We start from the raw sequence: 18,669 nt of genomic DNA, 5'->3' as shown, positions 1-18,669 counted from the left end.
TAAATGAATAAATAATCATCCATACATAATTTTTGTCTGTTAGCAACTCATCCATAAATTGCCTTCTCTGCTGTGATTTTCAGGTTCTGAGTTGGATGGCCATCTAGCTACAGCATACAACATTGGGTGAAGAATTCTTGTACTCAGAAATATGAGAACAATTTCTGACTTGTTAAATTTAACAGGGTTTTATCTTGCTCTTTGTAATGTTATCACTGCTTGCTAACTAAATAAAAACACTGACACTTATTTTGGATTTTTGAGCTCATGCTGTCTTCGCAGATCTCTAAAAGTACTGTGAAGAATTGCCTCAGACCAAGCAGCTGCAAATTAGGCAAGAGTGATGTCTGTCACTTAGTTACATGTTAGTAAGTCCAGTGAGGTAAAAAATCCCACTTATGACTGAGTGTACTCTATGTATGCTTTAAGATTGGGAACAAGGAACTTCAATTTCTGTGGCAAGGTGTAACCCTCCTTTGGAGAAGGTTCATTTATGACTGCAGAATATCACACACAGGCATGCCCATCCCAGGTTTGCAAAGTGAAAATTCTTCAAAGAGGCAGTCAGCTGACTCAACACTCAACTGTGTTTGCTAGGCTCTCCCTTAAAATATATATACATAAATAACTAGGTTTGGAGAAGTTTCTTCCAGTGCATAACACAGTTAAGTATGGAATGCTTAACTAGGGCTATGTTGAAGCTACTTCTCAGTCCTAAGGAGATGCTTCAGTTACACATACTTAGTTTCACTGCATTTTAATTGAAGTGGAGGATTAAATAACAAAAGGTTTATTTCATGAAATAGACTGAGCAATGAAAGTTCTCAAACAGAGTGTCCCTCCCTCCCTCCATCCCATGGTCTTACAGAAATTCTGCTCCTTCATCAAGTTACACTGCACTTCAAAACATATTTGATCAGATTCTTTTTTCTTGCACCTACTGTCTTGTTTACTTGCCTGGAATACTAGAATGTTTGTCTAGTTGGGATTCTGGTGTGTCTTTCCTACCAAAGAACATCAAGCAAGTCAGACTGTTTTACAGCTGCACGCACAACATGTTCTCAACTCAAGCACCGAACAGAGCTTGTGGGTTAGAACACATGTGGTGTAGTAAACATATTTTCTATGCAATTGAAGTTCAGAAATGAAAGACAAATTGATGGAAATTGATTAAGACTTCCTGCTAATGAAGTTCTGTCTTATTGGACTGACAATCTATACAAATCAAAAGACCATCAGATTTAATTGATTTTATTCAGTTTGACTGCATTTGGCTTGCATTTGGTAGAAAGGAAAAGACCACCCATTTGTACACACTGTGGACTGTTTAAGTTAAATTAAGAACAGCAATTTTTTTTGGTATTTTTATATATATAAAAAGATCGCCTGATTATAAAGAGTTCTTCAGCTATTCAAAAAAGAAGTGGGCTATTGAAGATGACTCAGTGTATTTACTGTTAAGCAGCTTTATTTAGTTTTAAGTAAGTTCTGTTGATGTATGAATACACTATAGCTTTGTTTGGAACTAAATTTGGCACGCCCACTTTTCCCAAAAATACCTCCTTGTTTTCCACCAGGCCTGATTTTAACTGCCTCTTATGTTCCCAATGGTAGTTCAGTCAGAATAATTTGGCTAGAGTACCTCCTTGAGACTCTCTCCCTTAACTCTCCCCTCCCTTTGCACAAGCCCTTCCCTTCACCCAACCATTATCTGGCATCCAATAACCACAGAGACCAGGAGGTCTACCCATGGAACCTCCATTCATATCAGATTCTTGGGAATCTGAAATGGCAACATCTGAGATGGCAACGTCTAAGGACTCTGGAATAATCCCTCCCTCCCTCCCTCCCTCCTATGGATCCTTGTACGTGGGATCCTGTCACAAGCACACAGAGAAATGTTTCAGGAACTATGGATGACCCTAGGAGGAAATCCAGTAAGTACATTAAAGGGCACGTACCTAACCTGAGATTAGTTTGTTTTCTGAGCAGGGAAAAAACGTCTTCAGGACATATGATGTGGTTCATAGTAGGACTGGAAAAGTTGAGAGAGAAGTTTATGTATGCAGAGACTTCAACGTATTGTTATTTCATCTCTGCAGAACTGTGTTCCTCAGTTTGGAACAGCATCCCCCCCAGAGATACGTGTGGCACCCACTCTCCTGGGGTTCTTGACGGCCCTTCAGACCTGGCTCTGTTCCCAAGCCTGAGGGTTGTGTGTCTGTGAAGCCTCTGTTGTGTTCTGCATTGAGTTTTTATTGGTATGATTGTTTTTAGTCTGGGCTACCATCTGTGTTACATGTCTTTTTAAAAACTTTTTTTAATTGTTCCTTTGATTTTGTAAGTCACCCAGTCTTCTGGAGGAAGCAGCCATAATCAATTTGAATGAATGAATGAATGAATGAATGAATGAATGAATGAATGAATAAATAAATGAATGAATGAATGAATAAATAAATAGCTAGCTAGCTAGCTAGCTAGCTAGCTAGCATCTGGTGTTGTGATAACAATTCCCCAAGTTCTGAGCTATCTTGGCCATTAATACAAATCTATCTGACTCTGAATCTATCTTTGCGGTTTTTTTACATGTGTTGTATTCCTGTTATAAACACACGCATTATTCAATCAAGATGGATGAATGTAAGCTTTCATGTAATAAAGTGACATCTATCCATTCAATCAAGGATGAAGTGGAAATATGGCAAAGCCTATTTGGGGAGAAAGCAATTTTGGGAGTGGTAATGAGAAAAGCAGAGGTGACAAGAGCAATTCTTTTCCTTTCCCGCTTTGCGATTCAAATTTAAAGTAACCTCTCACAAAACTACCTGTAAGCATTTGACATGGTTCATTCACCGGTTAACTAGATAGCAATCTGACGTTTTGGAAAATGAGCAGAAGGAAGGCTCTATTTTAAACTGGGATCAAAATGCACTTGTCAGTCTGAATGTGTGAATTAAGGTGATCCACACAATTTAAAGTAGGCCCCAAACCATTTTGTGCACTTCCTTACCAAATGGCTGAAGATATATTAAACCCAGATAATCCATTCTCTTACTCAAGTTTACATCCTGAATCAAGGCACCAAAACAATATGAAGCCCAGAAACATGGCTAAAGCAGTTTTTCTAAACTGATTTGGAAAATTTACCCCAGTCAGTCGAGTTCAACAATCTGACACAACGGTTCAAATCCATTCAATTTCCTGAACTGACTCAACAATTCAAACTGAGTCAGATCAAGGATCTGTATCAGATCAGGGCTGATTCACTGCAAAACAGGCATCAGTGCCAAGGGAAGAGGAAGATTCAAATACCTAGATTTTATATTTTTATAATTAATAATCAATATTTCTGAAAGAACTATATTCTTATGGCCAAATTGGTGACCCAACATGTTCTTATTAGTTACCAAATTATTACATATGATATTTTAAACCTGGAAAAAACCCTTTGCCTCAAAGCAGCAGAATGAATTTCAAGGAGATGTTAAAATGCAACTGTACAATAGATCATCCTTGGCCTCCAGCGTCCTCACAGCTGTGTACAAACTGGTCCAAGATACCAGTTCTTTTCTTTAGATGATGACGCTGTTTATAGCAACACAAATCCTATCAAGAAGGCTAGTTTCATTCGCTGAAGTTGCTCTTCACTGCACTGCTTATGGATTTCACTTTTGTGAGATGTTACTTTCCTTGTGCAGCCTTGAGAAGGAGTGAAGCTGAACTGTATCGAATTCTATATAATTCGATGCAGTATGTTTAGAAATCCAGTGTATGTTTTCATAAGTGCTTGTAACTGTTCAGGATGAATACAATGAAACTAAACTGGAATCCTTTGTTTCTGAAAAAAAAAGTATGATATTTCATCTCAGGACTACCATCTTTTCCAGTATTTCTACAATACCAAGCAAGAGCTGGGTGTAACTGTTATAAAACTTCCTTAGGCAACTAGAGTTGCCATGCTATGTAGCTTTGGGGCACATACATTCTTCATCTTAGCAGATGAAGAACACTGAGGCATGAGAGTCAGGCAGCAGACAAGTGATGATGATGGTGATGATGATGATGATGATGAGCTCCTTAGAGAGAATGTCAGGTCCCCAATGATGAATTAAGTATTGTATTTTGACTCCTTCGTTAGTCTTGCCACATGCGATAACTTTGCCTTCTTACCCCCGGCAAGAAGTCAGATTTGATTTTTGTATTTGTTCTTCAGCTTTACACCTCCTTGTTATGACTGATGAATATTTTCATTTTTCTGGTTGTTCAGCCGGTCCCTTCCATTTCAGCTATGAGTGACAGCTATAGCATACCTGACACAGTCAAAACAAAGCTTTCCATGGCACCAACTTTTCAAAATAACTTTTCATAATATGGTTTTTATTGGAAAGTAATGCGAAATGGTTGCCTGTTAGTGGAGAGGAGAAAATATTTAAGTATGCCATCAGTGAATTGCATCATGTGAATTGCAAGAACTGAAGGAAAAACTGCAAAAAAAATTCTGTGAAATGACTGAACAATCCCACAGTACACTATGGGTGTGTCTCCTGCAATAATGCTTTTCAGGCATCACTCAGGTAAAAAATTGCTACAATTGTCAAAGCTCAAAGTATTTTATTTTGGTCATTGGCCAGCCTTACTTAATATAAAACATAAAATAAAATAAAACTAAATGCAATAAAACTAAATTGAACGCAGTCAGCACAAGTGAAACTTTTGTAGTTCAGGTAAATCACTTTGAACACTGAGACTATTAAGCTTCATTGAAAAGACCCTCATAAATAAAGCCAGGAACAGACAAGCAGGAGGGTTATTGTGTTATTACTAAACTTGGAAGAAGTTTAATTAAGCCAAATTGTTTCTAATGAAGTCCTGTTGAATCTTGCTGGCTGTTAAACAAAACCTGGTGACATTGTAGGGGTGTGCATCACTCTGGTCAGCTAAACGATGATTGAGATAAAAAGAGGGAGCATGGCCTGGGTATTCAACTAATGAAGCTGTAATAAATTTGTCTCACGGATCTTGGTAAGACTTACAGTAGCGAAGCACGTGGGCTGTTGTTTTGATGGCTCCTGACTTATGCAGTGACAAAGGTATTCATTATACAGTATGGGATTTTATGGAATCTCCCTTCCAGAACCACAGCTTGCTGGTTTATTGTAAGAGAAGGCTAATCTGTGGAAAACTTACAATTATGGAACTAGTAATCTCCATTCACTGTGCTATTACCTCATTATTTGCCCCCATAAAACACTGATTATCAATGTGCCATCAAGTTGATGTCACTTCTTAGTGACCGCATAGATAGATTTTCTCCATAATGATCTGTCCCCAACCTGGTCCTTCAGGCTTTTCAGTAGTGTACCCATCACAACTGTAACTGAGTCTAACCACCTTGCTGCTGGTTATCCTCTTCTCTTTCCTTCCATCTTTTCCAGCATTATAAACTTCTCCAGATTGCTAGGTCTTCACATAATGTGTCCGAAGTATTATAATTTGAGCCTAATAATTTTGCCTCAAGTGAGAAATCTTGGTTGATTTGTTCAACGATCCATTTGCTTTTCTTCTTGGCTGCCTTAGGAGTCTTCTCCAACCCCAAAGTGGAAAACTGTCAATACTCTTTCGATCCTGCTTATCAAAGTCCAGCTTTTGCTTCCATAGACTGTCACGGGGAAAACCATTGCTTGCACGATTCTGATCTTCATAGCTATAGAAACATCATGGGATCTGGCTATCTTTTCCAGGGCCTTCATTGCTAATACTGTATAAAGCATAGTACATTTTTTTATCAGTTGAAATCATTTAATGGCCTTTTTCCAGATGCAGGGGGAAGGCTGGTACCAGACAGAATCGGCATCAGTCTTCTCCCAAAAACATGCTATCGATCTTGAAGCAGGTAGTTCAGAGGTGATAAGTAACCACAACATTTTAAAGCCTATGTTTTTAAGGTGACACTTAATTGGCAACCTGTGCACATTTTGTACCTCCTGACTTGTCATTGTTTAACAGGGTGAACAAACAGCAGTCCAGTCCAGCTTAGAACCAGAACACTAAGAAAAACATTTCTTTCTTTAGGGAAAAAGGGGCAGATGCAAAGTTTAAAAGCCCTGTTCATGTTTTATATTGTTTATAATTGGGTAAGATTTGGAAATAATTCATCCAAGTTTTGTAGTACAATACAGATGAAGAGCAGTCTAGTCCCAATCTTTTACAGTCAACTGATTAATAAATCTCAGACTTTTATTTGGACTTGTATCACCAAGGCGTGACCTCAGCATATCCTTCTCCCTGTTGGGCCACCCTATCATATCAATCTGCTATAAAAAACGATAGCTCCTTTCTCATCCCCACATTCACATGGTGAATAAGTGGATGGGTGGCCTCTTCTTTACATAGATGGGAAGGAACAGAGGAACACCAGCATCCAAAACACAAACAGAAGCAGTGCCTTGACTAACGAGAAAAGAGGGTAAAGTCAAGAAGGTTAGCATATGACTCCCCAAATTACCCAGTTAGGCCACCTTACAGTACCAGTCCTGCTGTAGAGAGTAAGGAAGCTAACCTTGATGGAGTCATGTTGGAACTGCTACCTAGACAAAAGGGGCTGAAGCATTTTTTAAAGTCCAGAACAAGATAACATTCAGAAGCAGCTCAGGCAGACACTTCCCTAATTCACTGAAGTAAAAGGAGGAGGGGAAAGAGATACAGCACCATCAGACTTACAAGATTCTGTTGTTATAACCATTCTCAATAAAAGTAGTTTTAGCCTTCCTGTGGAGTTGATTTCCTGGTCTGGTCTATCTGGTGGGGCTGACACCTGCATAGGCAATGTCTCATTAGAATGACTGCCCAGCTATGGACTAGTTGCAGCGGGAAAGGGGAGAAAGACTCACGTCTGATTATTTCTTTGAAGGCAGTGGTCAGTCAATGGGCCTTCCTAATGCTAGAATGAATGACTTTTTTGTGGGTTTTTTTTTTTTTTTTACTATGATAACCCTTTAGAAATGTTTTAGTGTGAAATCCCTGCTAGTCAGGAAATGAGGTGGATGTGCAGATATGAAAAAGAGTTCTGGGAGTTTGGAGGAAACAGAGAATGAAAGGGAAAGAAAAAAAGAAAGAGGGAACATTTAGAGTTCCTCAATGGGATTAGATAACACCGAGATAAAGCCTGAGGTTGCCAATTTGTGGAAAATCTCTTTTATAAGCTGTTTGCCACCATTCTTACTCTAGCTGTATATTTCTAGATAAAGCATATGATACAGTATTATATATGAACTAGGATAGATTACACCATAAATTTCCCCACATGCTTGTCCTCATGTGCAGCAAACTAATGTGAACAAGTGAAGAAAAAAAGACAGCATGTGTTATTTTTGGTTTGTGTCTTTTCCCCCTTTACAGGGGATGGCCTTTATGTGGGAGGCTATTTTTAATCCATTGCTGAAGGGAAGATTATGCTAAATCCTAAAGCTTAAAAGAAGATTGCAAGCATATTGTCCATGTATCATCTCAAACTGTTTTTTTTTAAAGTCCTTCAAATGTACATTATGTAGCCAAGCTTCTGTAGGTCAGTCCTGACATACGTATAAATGTTTAATTTCTGCTAAACAGCTGCTCAAGAAAAAGAGCTATCCAATGCTGGTCTGCGCAAAAGGGCATCAGATAAGGAAGAGAACACAATTATGCCCCTCCTAACAATTTGTAAAATTCATTTAGGAATCTCACCTGGTATTCCTTCATGTATCCAGTAATTAATGTCTGTTCCCCCACCACCTTCAGTAACATTGGTAATGTTGAGAGGCTCCAAAAGTTTCATGATTTCCTTCATGATACAACGAGCTTTAATGCTGCCTGTGAAAGCCAGGCCAGTGGGCATAAACGTTCCTTCATCTGACTCCATAACAATGTCAAAGTTGGAAATGTTTACCTGAAAAACAGAAAGTGAACGAGATGATGCTGAAAGGGCAATCTGGCAAGTACATCATGTCAGTGGTCATTTTATTTCCTGTGATACCATGAGATTAGACAGGAAAATTATCGGAAGAAAAATTGCATGAAAGCTGCGATATTACAGCAGTTCCAGCCTGGTTTAGATGTGATGTTGCTGCCCTAACCAACTGTGGTTTATTGGCACTTGAATTAGCTTTCCTTGCCTTTCTTTGCTTTTCTCACATGCATAGAGAAGAGATACTGTTTCGATAAACTGCAATTTTAATTACATGGCTAAGCCAGGAAACCATGTTTCCAATGTTGTCTATGATCCTTGTTTACAGACCAGATCAAACTGTGCTTTGCAATCCTAGTTTGTGGGAGCAATTAAAATCACAGTTTATAGGTTTGGAGATAAACAGTGATTTCTCCTTAGGAATTATCATACTGGATAAAATAAATGTAAACTAGGTGGATAAACCTTTACCTTTTCAAGTGATAAATAATATTCTATGTTATCTTTACTTACTAAACAAGTGCTGAGATATAAATTACTGCTTAGTGCATGCCTTATCTATACAAATATTAATTAGATTGGTTTCAAAATGATACTGAGTTGCAAGTAATTATTACTAAACTGAATAGTTTCATGCCCTGAGGAGGAATTTGGAAGCCTGGATTTAGGAGTTTCATTTAGTTTCATTTTTTCTTTTTGATCTTCAAACATCTAGGTTTAGTTGCAAAAAAAGAAGGGACACAATTGGCATTGCCACAGCCATATAACAGGCCTAGCTCAGGAATCCCAGCTTAAGTTTCACTTAATAGCACAAGGAGATTTTTAGCTCATTATGGCGGTCTTTCCCAACCAGCTGCCCTTCAGAAGTTTTAAATTTCAACTCCCATAATCCTCCCGCCACCATGGCATACCACATGGCCTATCATACTATGCTGGTAGAAAGCATTCCTTCTCGCTGCTGCAATCTATACCTCTCCAGTTAGCACTTGCTCAGATGAATCCCTAAATTGCAAACCTGGTCCTTCAGAAGGCATGCAGCCTTTTCAAGACTGGTAGCCTGCTTCCATTCAGTCTGGTCAGATTTCCTACTTAAAATATCTCCATTCCAGCGTGTTTATCCTTATCCATTCCATGTAGAAAGGGGAAAAGTAAACTCCCCAGCCCCCAGGGTTATTGGTACTTGGCTATGGGCATTTGGTGGCTGATTTGCAACCACTGGAGTTGGTAGGAAGGGGAAAGTTACCTGTCATCCAAATGATGTCCTTCCTGCATATAAATGCCCATTGAAAGCTGTGATGATGCCTCAGCACTGTAGTTTTGCAATTAGGTGTTTTTCCCAACAACTGTGACCTTGGCTATAGGTTATAGCATAGAGCCCTTACATGTTTATATTGTACATACAGTATGTATGTGCGTGAAGGAGAAGTTAGGAGGTATGGTGAGGCAAGTACACATTGCATATATAAGCAAGAAAAATCAAGGTGATTGTTTTTACTGGAATTGCAGACTTACTAGAAGGATTAAGGTTCAGGTTTTCTGTTAAACTGGCTTATGAAATTGATTAGATTGCCCCAAGTTCAGGGTGCAGGAAATGGGATGAGGCAAGAGGCCCCACAAATGAGAAAATAGCTTTTCCTCAAGTCCCTCTAAGCTCCAGCATTGCAAATTGCAAAATGGATGTTTTGGAATTCAAGCTGACCCCCCTCCCCCTCCCCCCAAATTTGCAAAGTGGATCTGTCTCTCTCCCTGAAGTTCACAGGGCAATCTTTTTTGTCTGTAGGTTGAGTCATGGCAACTGGATTTCTTTCTTTTTGGTTGAAACGTTTCACTGCTTGTCTAAGCAGCTTCTTCAGTCTGGGCAAAGGTTGGTAAGGGGACCCCATATATGTCTTCCAGGGTGGCTGCATTGTCCCTACACCTGAATGGCTTGTTAATTGTGCCATGGAGGTATGGATTGTCTTTGGGATGTCTTACTCCTAAATCCCTTGCTCATCCCCAAGTGGATCGTTAAATGTGGCCTTCCTGGTGAACTTGTGAAGTGGTCTTACTCTTCCTGGGGACTAATGAAAGAGCAGCATGAAAAATGGGGGACAACTTGGATGACTGAGAATCTTCATCGACATATTCACAGGGCAGTGAAAACATTAGAGAGAGGGAGAGGGAGAGAAGGAGAACAGGGCTGGTAGGAAGAGGTAATAGGGTAGATAGAAGTGAGAAAAGTTGGTCCTGGTCATTTATAGTTCTGCCAACTACTATGTATTGCCAGATACTGGTCCATCTCCTACTCACATGTGGGAGGGTAGGGAAGCTCCCCAATATGATTGACATAAATGTGCTGATTTAAATTTACTTGTCCATCAACTTCCATGCTTTCCCAGTGTTCTGCCTCAGTTAAAAAAATAATTTTCAAATACTATTTTGAGTGAAAGTGAATTTAAAAATAAGTATTTCAGTGAAAATCCAGTATAAAACCCAGATTTAAATTCAGATTAAAAGAACCAGACATATTAAAGAAGAAACAGGATGAAACACATTGCTTTGTATATTGTTGTGTATACATACCTTCATGTATTTGTAGGTTACACATTTCAAGCATGTACACAATGCAAACATTATGCTGATGATTTCCATTTTTTTAAATAAGAGTTTTGCTAAATGTAATAAATGAGCCTGGCTTCAGATTCTGTATTTGACATATACATGTAAGATCTGACATCATGTCTGAGATTAAAAAATCAAAACAAAAAGTGAATGATTGGCAGTCTTGTGCACCACAGTAATGTATCTCGATATGCTCTTTTAAAAAAATTCATTGCTACCACAAAGTCAAGAGTAGGCTGATTTTTAATGGTGCACGATGCACACTAAGTTTGTAAAACACCACCATGAAAGGCTGAGGATTCTTTTAATGGATGATTTATAATGTATGGCTTTATAGTGTATGGCTTCAAAGCAAATGCTTTCAGAGTAAATAGACCAACTGAGGGCAGCTAGTAATGACAATTGTGAAGAGGCCAGTCTGAGACTAGGTAAAAGGAATATATGTGAAACACCAGATGAAACATCAGAGAGTAGGTGAAACACTAGTATTAGAGGCAGGATTAAACAAATCTGGTATCTCTGATGACAGGAGAACCAACTAATAGCATCTCAGATCTCAGTGTAATTGGAAAGAAAGAGAATCCTTTACAATGGTGGGGTTTTATAAGCTGGTGGCAACAGCACATTCCTCAGTTGTTACCCATTTCTGTAATGGTTCAGATGTTTCTAATATTAAATCCAGAATGGGAACCACCCTTAGTATATGATATAGCTACACCTCTCCACCCTTCCATTCCTTATTCTAACTGCTTAATTTGGAGCATATGTTGGCAAAACATTAAAACAAGAATGTTTCTGCAAAGAAAAATCAGAATGAAAAACAAAGCAAAACCTTTCAGAGATCTGGAAGTGGCTTCTTTGTCTTTTGAGGGATAGCCTTTTTTTCCCTAGTAATTTTATTAAAGGTTATAATTACAACAGTAAAAACTAATACAAACTAAAAGAAAGAAAAATAGAAAGGAGTAAAAAGTGCAAAAGGAAAAAAATAAGAAAAACGTAAAGAAAAAAGAAAAATAAGAAAGAAAAATAAGAATATAGTAAAGAAAAGAAAAGAAATATATAAAGAAGTGACTCCCAACCATCATCAGAACAAGTATAAACAATTTTAGTAACTTTTCATCTCCTCTTAATGTCCAACAAATGATCTCTTTTTCGCATATCCCACTTATCTATAAACAAATCCATAAAGCATTGTCATTTCAGTCCTGTTATCAGCAAAAGTCCATTAAGTGTTACCAAAAATAAAAACATATCTATTTTAACCTTAATCAAATAAGCCAACTTTATATTCCTTCCTTTTAGGAATAGCCTTCTAGACTATAGCTATTTCCATGGAATGAATAATTGTCTGAGGTACACTCAGATCTCTGACCAGCAATGGTACAAAGAGTACCTGGTCTAACAGGGCCTTCCTATAGATAGCCTTGTGAATCATTTCAGTTACAAAGCACATCATTATTTTGCTTCTTTAACCTCTCCCTCATACCATTCCATACTTTTCAACCTCTGGATTCTGGATCTGTTAGAGAAGAGTGATATAATTGGGGATTTCAAGGTCACATGCAGCCTTCCCAAAGCCTTTGGTATGATACCCAGAGTGTCTTCAAAAGTTGCTGCTGATTTGTAATTTTTAATGCAACAAAAGGGAAACTGATTAAATATAAATGGAATAATCCTATCCCTGTCATACGATCCATAGTCCAAATATGGCCCCTGCCCCGCAAAAAACTGTGCATCCCTATGTTAGAACAACAAACAAATAAAAAATCAAGCAACCAACTGGAATACTTTTGTGATCAGGATTTAAAAAAGAAGAGATGCTCTGAACATGTACAACTTTGCATCTCAGACTCTAATCATGGCATATCATGACTGCAGGGCTAAAGTAGAGTTTGCTGCTGCTGTTCTAACAGACACTTTTACTTGGGAACAAGCAGATTTTATTGCAGAAAGGAATATTAATATATATATCCTTATATAAACAACGCAGAAAGCATCTATAATTTTGCACATGCTTGGCTGTTTGCCTCTTGCATATAAATAGTTTTTAAAGATAAGAAAGATGTTGCTGTACCCAACATTTGGCTCCCATGGGACTCAGTTATTCATGATGGACTGAGGTTTTATGCAAGGCCTGTTTTCTGCTTTCCTTATTCTCTGCTGATCTCTGGGTGATCACTTGGGAGTTCCCTGGCTGGTAGGACCCTGGGTTATTCCCCTGGGGCAACTGGAAAATGTTATGGGGTGTGTGTGTGTGTGTGTGTGTGTAGAGAGAGAGAGAGAGAGAGGAAAAAACTAACAAGAACGAATACAGAACAAAGAACAGAAAGAAAGGAAAAGAGAAAGACAAAGGTGCAGGAAAAAAAAGATAAAAAGAAACAGAAGAAGCTTCCAATTTTCTTTGCAGCAAATACAAGTATGATTACAAAGTTATCTCTTACTCTATGCTTACAAAAGGAAAAGCTCACTTTTTTTCTATTATCAAGTGTTTTTTCTAATCATCAAAACCACAAGTTTTGCATTTTTTTCCTATTTCATGCAAAAAGTCTATAAGGGGTTTCCAGTCAGCCATAAATGTAGATGTTGTCTTTTCTCTAATCAAGGAAGTCAATTTAGCCATCTCTGCAAGTTCCATCATCTTCACCAACCATTCTTTCACTGTGCATAGTGTCAAATCTTTCCACTTTTGAGCATATAATAATCTTGCTGTAGGAAAACATTATGTAGTAAGAACAGTAATCCACCTATTAAATCTCATAAAAGTATGTATGTGAACATGTGTGAGTGTGTATGTATGTATGTGTATGCATGTATGTATCTGTCTGTCTCTCTTCAGTTTCCTCCAGAAAGCAAAAAGGTAACTACTGATGTCAAAACAAGTTCAGATCAAGCTGTGTTCTCTTAAGTAATTTAACTCAAGAGTCAGGATTGACTATCGAAGGCACAGATTAACTGTGGGCTCAGCTGTTTCTTCCATCTATTCTCATATTGGAAGACTCATTCAAATATGCAGGCTCATTAAATTATCAGTCCACTGAGGTAATCACTTTTGTCAGGGAATAATCTGGACACCAGCCTCTGACTACCATGTGCAGTGAAAGCTTCCCCACAGGGGATGTCAACCAAATGGGAAAAATAAGTCAACCAAGTTGGATCAATAGGTGTAGAATTCCTCAAAAGCCAATTGACAGGGCTGAGGTATGGGCACCACATCCAGATCTGAAGCTGGGAGGAATATTCTCTAGCATCAGAGCATCAAGATCAGCAGGAAAGGAAATAGATATCAGCAAGTTGAAGGCAACTCCCTGTTAACTAAGGCAGAGGAAGAAGAGGCAGTTCACCAGAACCGGCCAATCCATTTTTTAAAATTGACTGTGATATTACATACCTGATATTACACACCTGGACACCTCACCTTTATACTGGAATTTTGAGTGGGTTGTTGGGAACAGGGCACTGAAATCTGAGTGCTCATTGTACATACTGGCTTACTAGGCTAAATTTGAGACCTAGCTCCTTAGTGAGAGGATTTACAATAACTTGCAATACACTTTTCATTTGAGTTCAGAGTGTTACTAATGATGTTCAAAGCTCTAAATGGTTTGGGACCATGATTCTGAATTGAGTACTTCACCTTGTCTAAACCTAAAGTATTACATCTGCCATGGGAGTCCTCTATGAGTCCTATCCCTGAGCACAGAGTAATATGTGAAGACACATGAGGGGACCTTCTCAGCTGTGAACCCCAGATGATGGAACACCAATCCTTGCCTCTCAAACAGTGATGCTTGAAGCTTTATTATTTACTTTGGGGAGCATGTAAGAATATGAGTGAATATTCTCAAATGTTGGGTTTGAGAAACTCAGCTGAGGTTGCTTCTAGGAGTAATGTCTGAAAGTAGACTGATCCAGAGGACAGGCTTGATTAGGCTCTCCAGCTAGTTAAAAAGCATTAGGGAGCCATGTTCCATGGTTCCCTAGACTCTAGCAGTGGAGTTCAAAATGACAACTGGTCTTTTTTTCAGCTACTCTTTCTCTCCAGCTATTTTTCTTTGAGTACTAAGTAGGAAAAAAGGGTCAGGTGTCTTAGTACAGGTGACTGAAGGGAGCTGGTTTACCAATATACAAGGCTGGGTCTGTTCAGGACAAAATCTAATCTCCTAGAGGTGAGGTAGCTGGGGCAATTGACACCTTTTTGTTTTTCTCACAACATATTAACTCCATCTTCATGGCCCTGTTATGGATATTGTAGGAATACAGTCTTTTTGCTTGAAAGCAGACTTTTTTTTTTTTTGCAAATCCAACTCTAGGTAGCCTATCCATCATTAAAGAAAGAGACTTTTGTGGGATACTTCAAATAGTTTGCAGGGCTATGTTCAGCCCACACACTTCCCATTAGTATTCATGGAGAACTGTGAAATGTCATGTCTTAAGTACATATGAACAGAGATCAATATAGTAAAAGGAAAATTTGGCACATGAAAAAAAAATTGTATATACTTATTTAGTTACCTGAAAGCTGTGAAATCACAGTGGGAGTAATAATGTACAACAACTAAATGCTAATTGATGACTATCAAGATCTAAATTATTTTAATGACCTCAATTAACGACATTAACGGAACATTCCTATAAGTTGCTTGATTTGTTAAAATGTAGGCATATATGAATGACACATAATCATTCTAGATTTGGAGATCTGCCGCCTTTCGGTTCCAGATAAAGAAAATCTTTCTACAGAACATCTCCATTGTTTGGGAAACGTTTGCAGCATTTGGTCCCCCATGGCAAAGTATTACAATTGGCTTATTATTTTTTTTAATCTTCCTTCTCTACAAACACAGAGCCTGACCATGTGTATTAGGTTTTCTATTAATAAGTTATAGTTAGCTTTAATACCCACACTTACTTATTGACATGGAAGCTCAGAAGTTCTGAAACTAATTACAGCACTGCAGTAGCAATCTTCTCAGTGCAGTGAAATGATAATCACCTTAGATTTCTAACAAAATGTGCTGCATGGAAATTTGGTAGCTGAAAAAGAAATGCACAGGACATATAATCTATGAAGGGTCTAATATGATTGTATTTATGCTTGAGAAATGAAAACTTGCCAATTCACTGACTTAATTCCTATGTCTCACAGGCCCACAAGGCAAATTAATATTGACCTGAGTTTCTAATGTTATCCTGGCATAGCTAATCAGACCAAACAGCACATATAAAAAAGTATGGAAAAATTCTTTTAGATTGTATTTTTCCTAAGTCAGTCACCAAGAGTTCAATCTACATGAGAAAGAACAGTCTGTAAACAGCACCCTGATGTTTGCATATGAGTCCAAGTGTGTAAGAAACACATATCTGCAAAATTCAGATGGATGTTCAGTATATACAAAATGGAACACCATTACTGACAATGCACTCAACATATTAGGAAGCTGAAATGTGTGAGGTCAAAGCTGGAAGACACCAAATCTGGACAGCAACTGAATGGCAGTGAAGAGACATGGAAAATTCTAACCTTTGCTGTCATCTAATAGGTGCCAGGATGTTGATAGAGCTGGTACAGGGTGGTTGGTGGATGGATGTGAGTTTTACTGGGGCCTCAGTGTTGGTTATTGTTTTAAATGGTTGTTTTATTGTATTATGTTTTTATTTTGTTCATTGTCCAGAGTTTCTTCTGGTAGATGGGTGGCTATATATACAGTATTTGTTTAACATAGGATAGGACAGGACAGGATAGTTGATGGCTGAGTCTGGAAGGATGAACTTTAGTAGAGTTAGAGATTGGACTCTAACCTGGATCATGGGAGAATAGCCGTCCATGCTCTAATAACATCATAGGTGGAATATGAAAATATCAGCTATGCTGGGCTACACTTGAAAAAAATCTAGAACCTGCAGCTGGTGAAGAACACAGCAACCTGATTGCTGAGTGACTAAACATGCTCACCAATCCTGCAAACATTACCTTGGCTGCCTCTGAGCTTTGTTTCGCAGTTGTTCAGTCACTTCTGATGCTTTGTGGATAACAGTTTGCCAGGACTGTCTATTAGTAACTGCTTCATTGAGTTTGTATAAACTCATGCTTATGATACCAATATTAAGCCAACTTGACTTCCAAATGGCTCACACGGTTGCTTTTTTATTTTTATCATCACCACCACCACTACCACCACCATTGCATTTTAGTTTTATTATTAGCATTTCCAGTGAGCTATCTGGTTTTATCTGATCTAGAATTGAATGATTTGGCCTTTCTGATGGTCCAGCTTTCACAGCTCTACATTACAACTGGGAAGATCACGGCCTTGACAATGTGTAATTTTATTGGCAGTATGATGTCTCTACCCTTTAATACTTCATCCAGATTGATCATAGTCTGTCTCCCAAGAAGCAGACATTGCTTTATTACATGGTTACAGTCACCATCCCTGTGGAATTTTGAGCCCAACAATATAAAGTCTGTTATTACTGCCTATGAGTTACCAAGTCCAGTTCAAGATATTTTCATTAAAAAAGACTTCACTGCCTTAGAAAATATGTACTTGTCTCTTCAATATCATACAAATCATGTATTAACATTAGCTGGGATGGCTCTGCTTGTGGTCCTATAAGTGGATCTGACTTACAGAGCAGAAGGTCCTTCTTGGTGGCAGTGTCCTGTCACTGAAACTTTGTCCTAGGAGGAAGCAAAGCTGGCCACCATGCTTTTTGTTTTTAAACACAACTGAAGAAGTGCTTGCACATCTTGGCCTAGGCATGGTGACAACAACTCCAATCTCTGATGGCCTTTTAAATGAACTTTAATTGTTTTACATTAATTGCTTTTCACTGTCTTGTTTCATTATTGATTTTTTTAATAAATCAATTGTTTCTGCTGAAGATTGTTTCATTATTAGTATTTTTTTGCATACCACTAAGGGAAGAAGAACAATATACAAATATTGCTATTTTACTAGCAGCAGCAGCAGCAGCAGTATGTGTGCTGGGGTCATTCCCATCAATCCAAGGGAAATGCTGACAAAGCTGCCACGTTCCAGAATGCTGTTATTTTCTTCTAAGCTTTGCTATTGCTGGTGAATAAGAATTCTAATTAAGCTGCACTAACATCCTGGCCATTGACTTACTTGGACCATAGGAATGTCTGGTGAATTGTTATTTTATATGCAAGAGGTGTTCCTAGTTTACTGAGGCAGAAGAAAATCAGGCAGATAATCAATCTACAATAATCTCAAGAAAAATCTATCCTCCATATATTACAGTCAAAATGTATCCAAGGAAATTAAAATATTTAAAATTACTATTATTGACATTAATTGGTTTGAATGAATGGATTCATGTGGATACCTGCAATGCAAAAATTATACGTGGAAGGCAATGACTAAAAACCAAGACAGTTCCTGTCTTGGAAAAAGCTGATATCAATTTGGTCTAAAGAGTATTTGGGATTCTTGAGATGCACTGGTCAATGACAGTTTGATAGCATTGATAAGCTTGTTTGGATTGTTTACTCATCTTCTCTGATGGTTATTATATTCTGCTGTTTTTTTAAAGAACATTATGTGACGTTTGCCATGGCCTTTTCAATTATTAGGACACACCAATATGCATGTAGTTTCTGACATTTACCATAATTTGTACATTCCCAATATTAATTAATAAAGGCTATTTATTTGAAGGGATTTTCATACTTACAGAAGCAAAAGAAAATGAATAGAAGAGTAGACTTCATAAAGGAAGATCCAGGCTATCTTATTATTGATGCTCTGCCGTAACATCTACCTCTTGCTAATATTACTCTTTTAAGAGAAAATAATTATGTTCTCTTTTGCAATCTGCCAAGCTCATAATAAAACCACCCCTTTTAATGAGCTATCCAATCACTCTTAAAAATAACCTTTAAAATGTAAAGGTTTCAAGTTTAAATGATGGATCATATGCCTCTGCAATTCAAGTAATTACTAGCTACAAGAAGTATTCTGTTCTAGGAAACCATTTCTCAGAAATATGGGCTACAACTCTGTAAAAAGTTAAGATGTTTTTAATGCTAACGGATTATTTACAACATTAATCTGTTTATTTGTTTTTGCCACAGAATGCTTATTAGACTTTCCTGCTGGTAG

At 37.9% G+C, this 18,669-nt stretch overlaps 1 protein-coding gene across 1 annotated transcript in view; it reads right to left on the bottom strand.

Annotated features, from left to right (window-relative positions):
* CPQ (carboxypeptidase Q) overlaps positions 1 to 18,669 on the bottom strand; it is a 166,610-nt gene that overhangs the window by 26,438 nt on the left and 121,503 nt on the right. The window contains exon 7 of the mRNA XM_063300259.1: positions 7,723 to 7,924. Within this exon, the coding sequence (XP_063156329.1) occupies positions 7,723 to 7,924 (202 nt within the window). The remainder of the gene's footprint in view (positions 1 to 7,722; positions 7,925 to 18,669) is intronic.

This window comes from Candoia aspera, chromosome 3 (genome assembly GCF_035149785.1).
Source record: "Candoia aspera isolate rCanAsp1 chromosome 3, rCanAsp1.hap2, whole genome shotgun sequence".
NCBI lineage: Eukaryota > Metazoa > Chordata > Lepidosauria > Squamata > Boidae > Candoia > Candoia aspera.
Note: the sequence above shows the minus strand (reverse complement) of the source record. Positions and strands in the feature narration are given on the sequence as shown.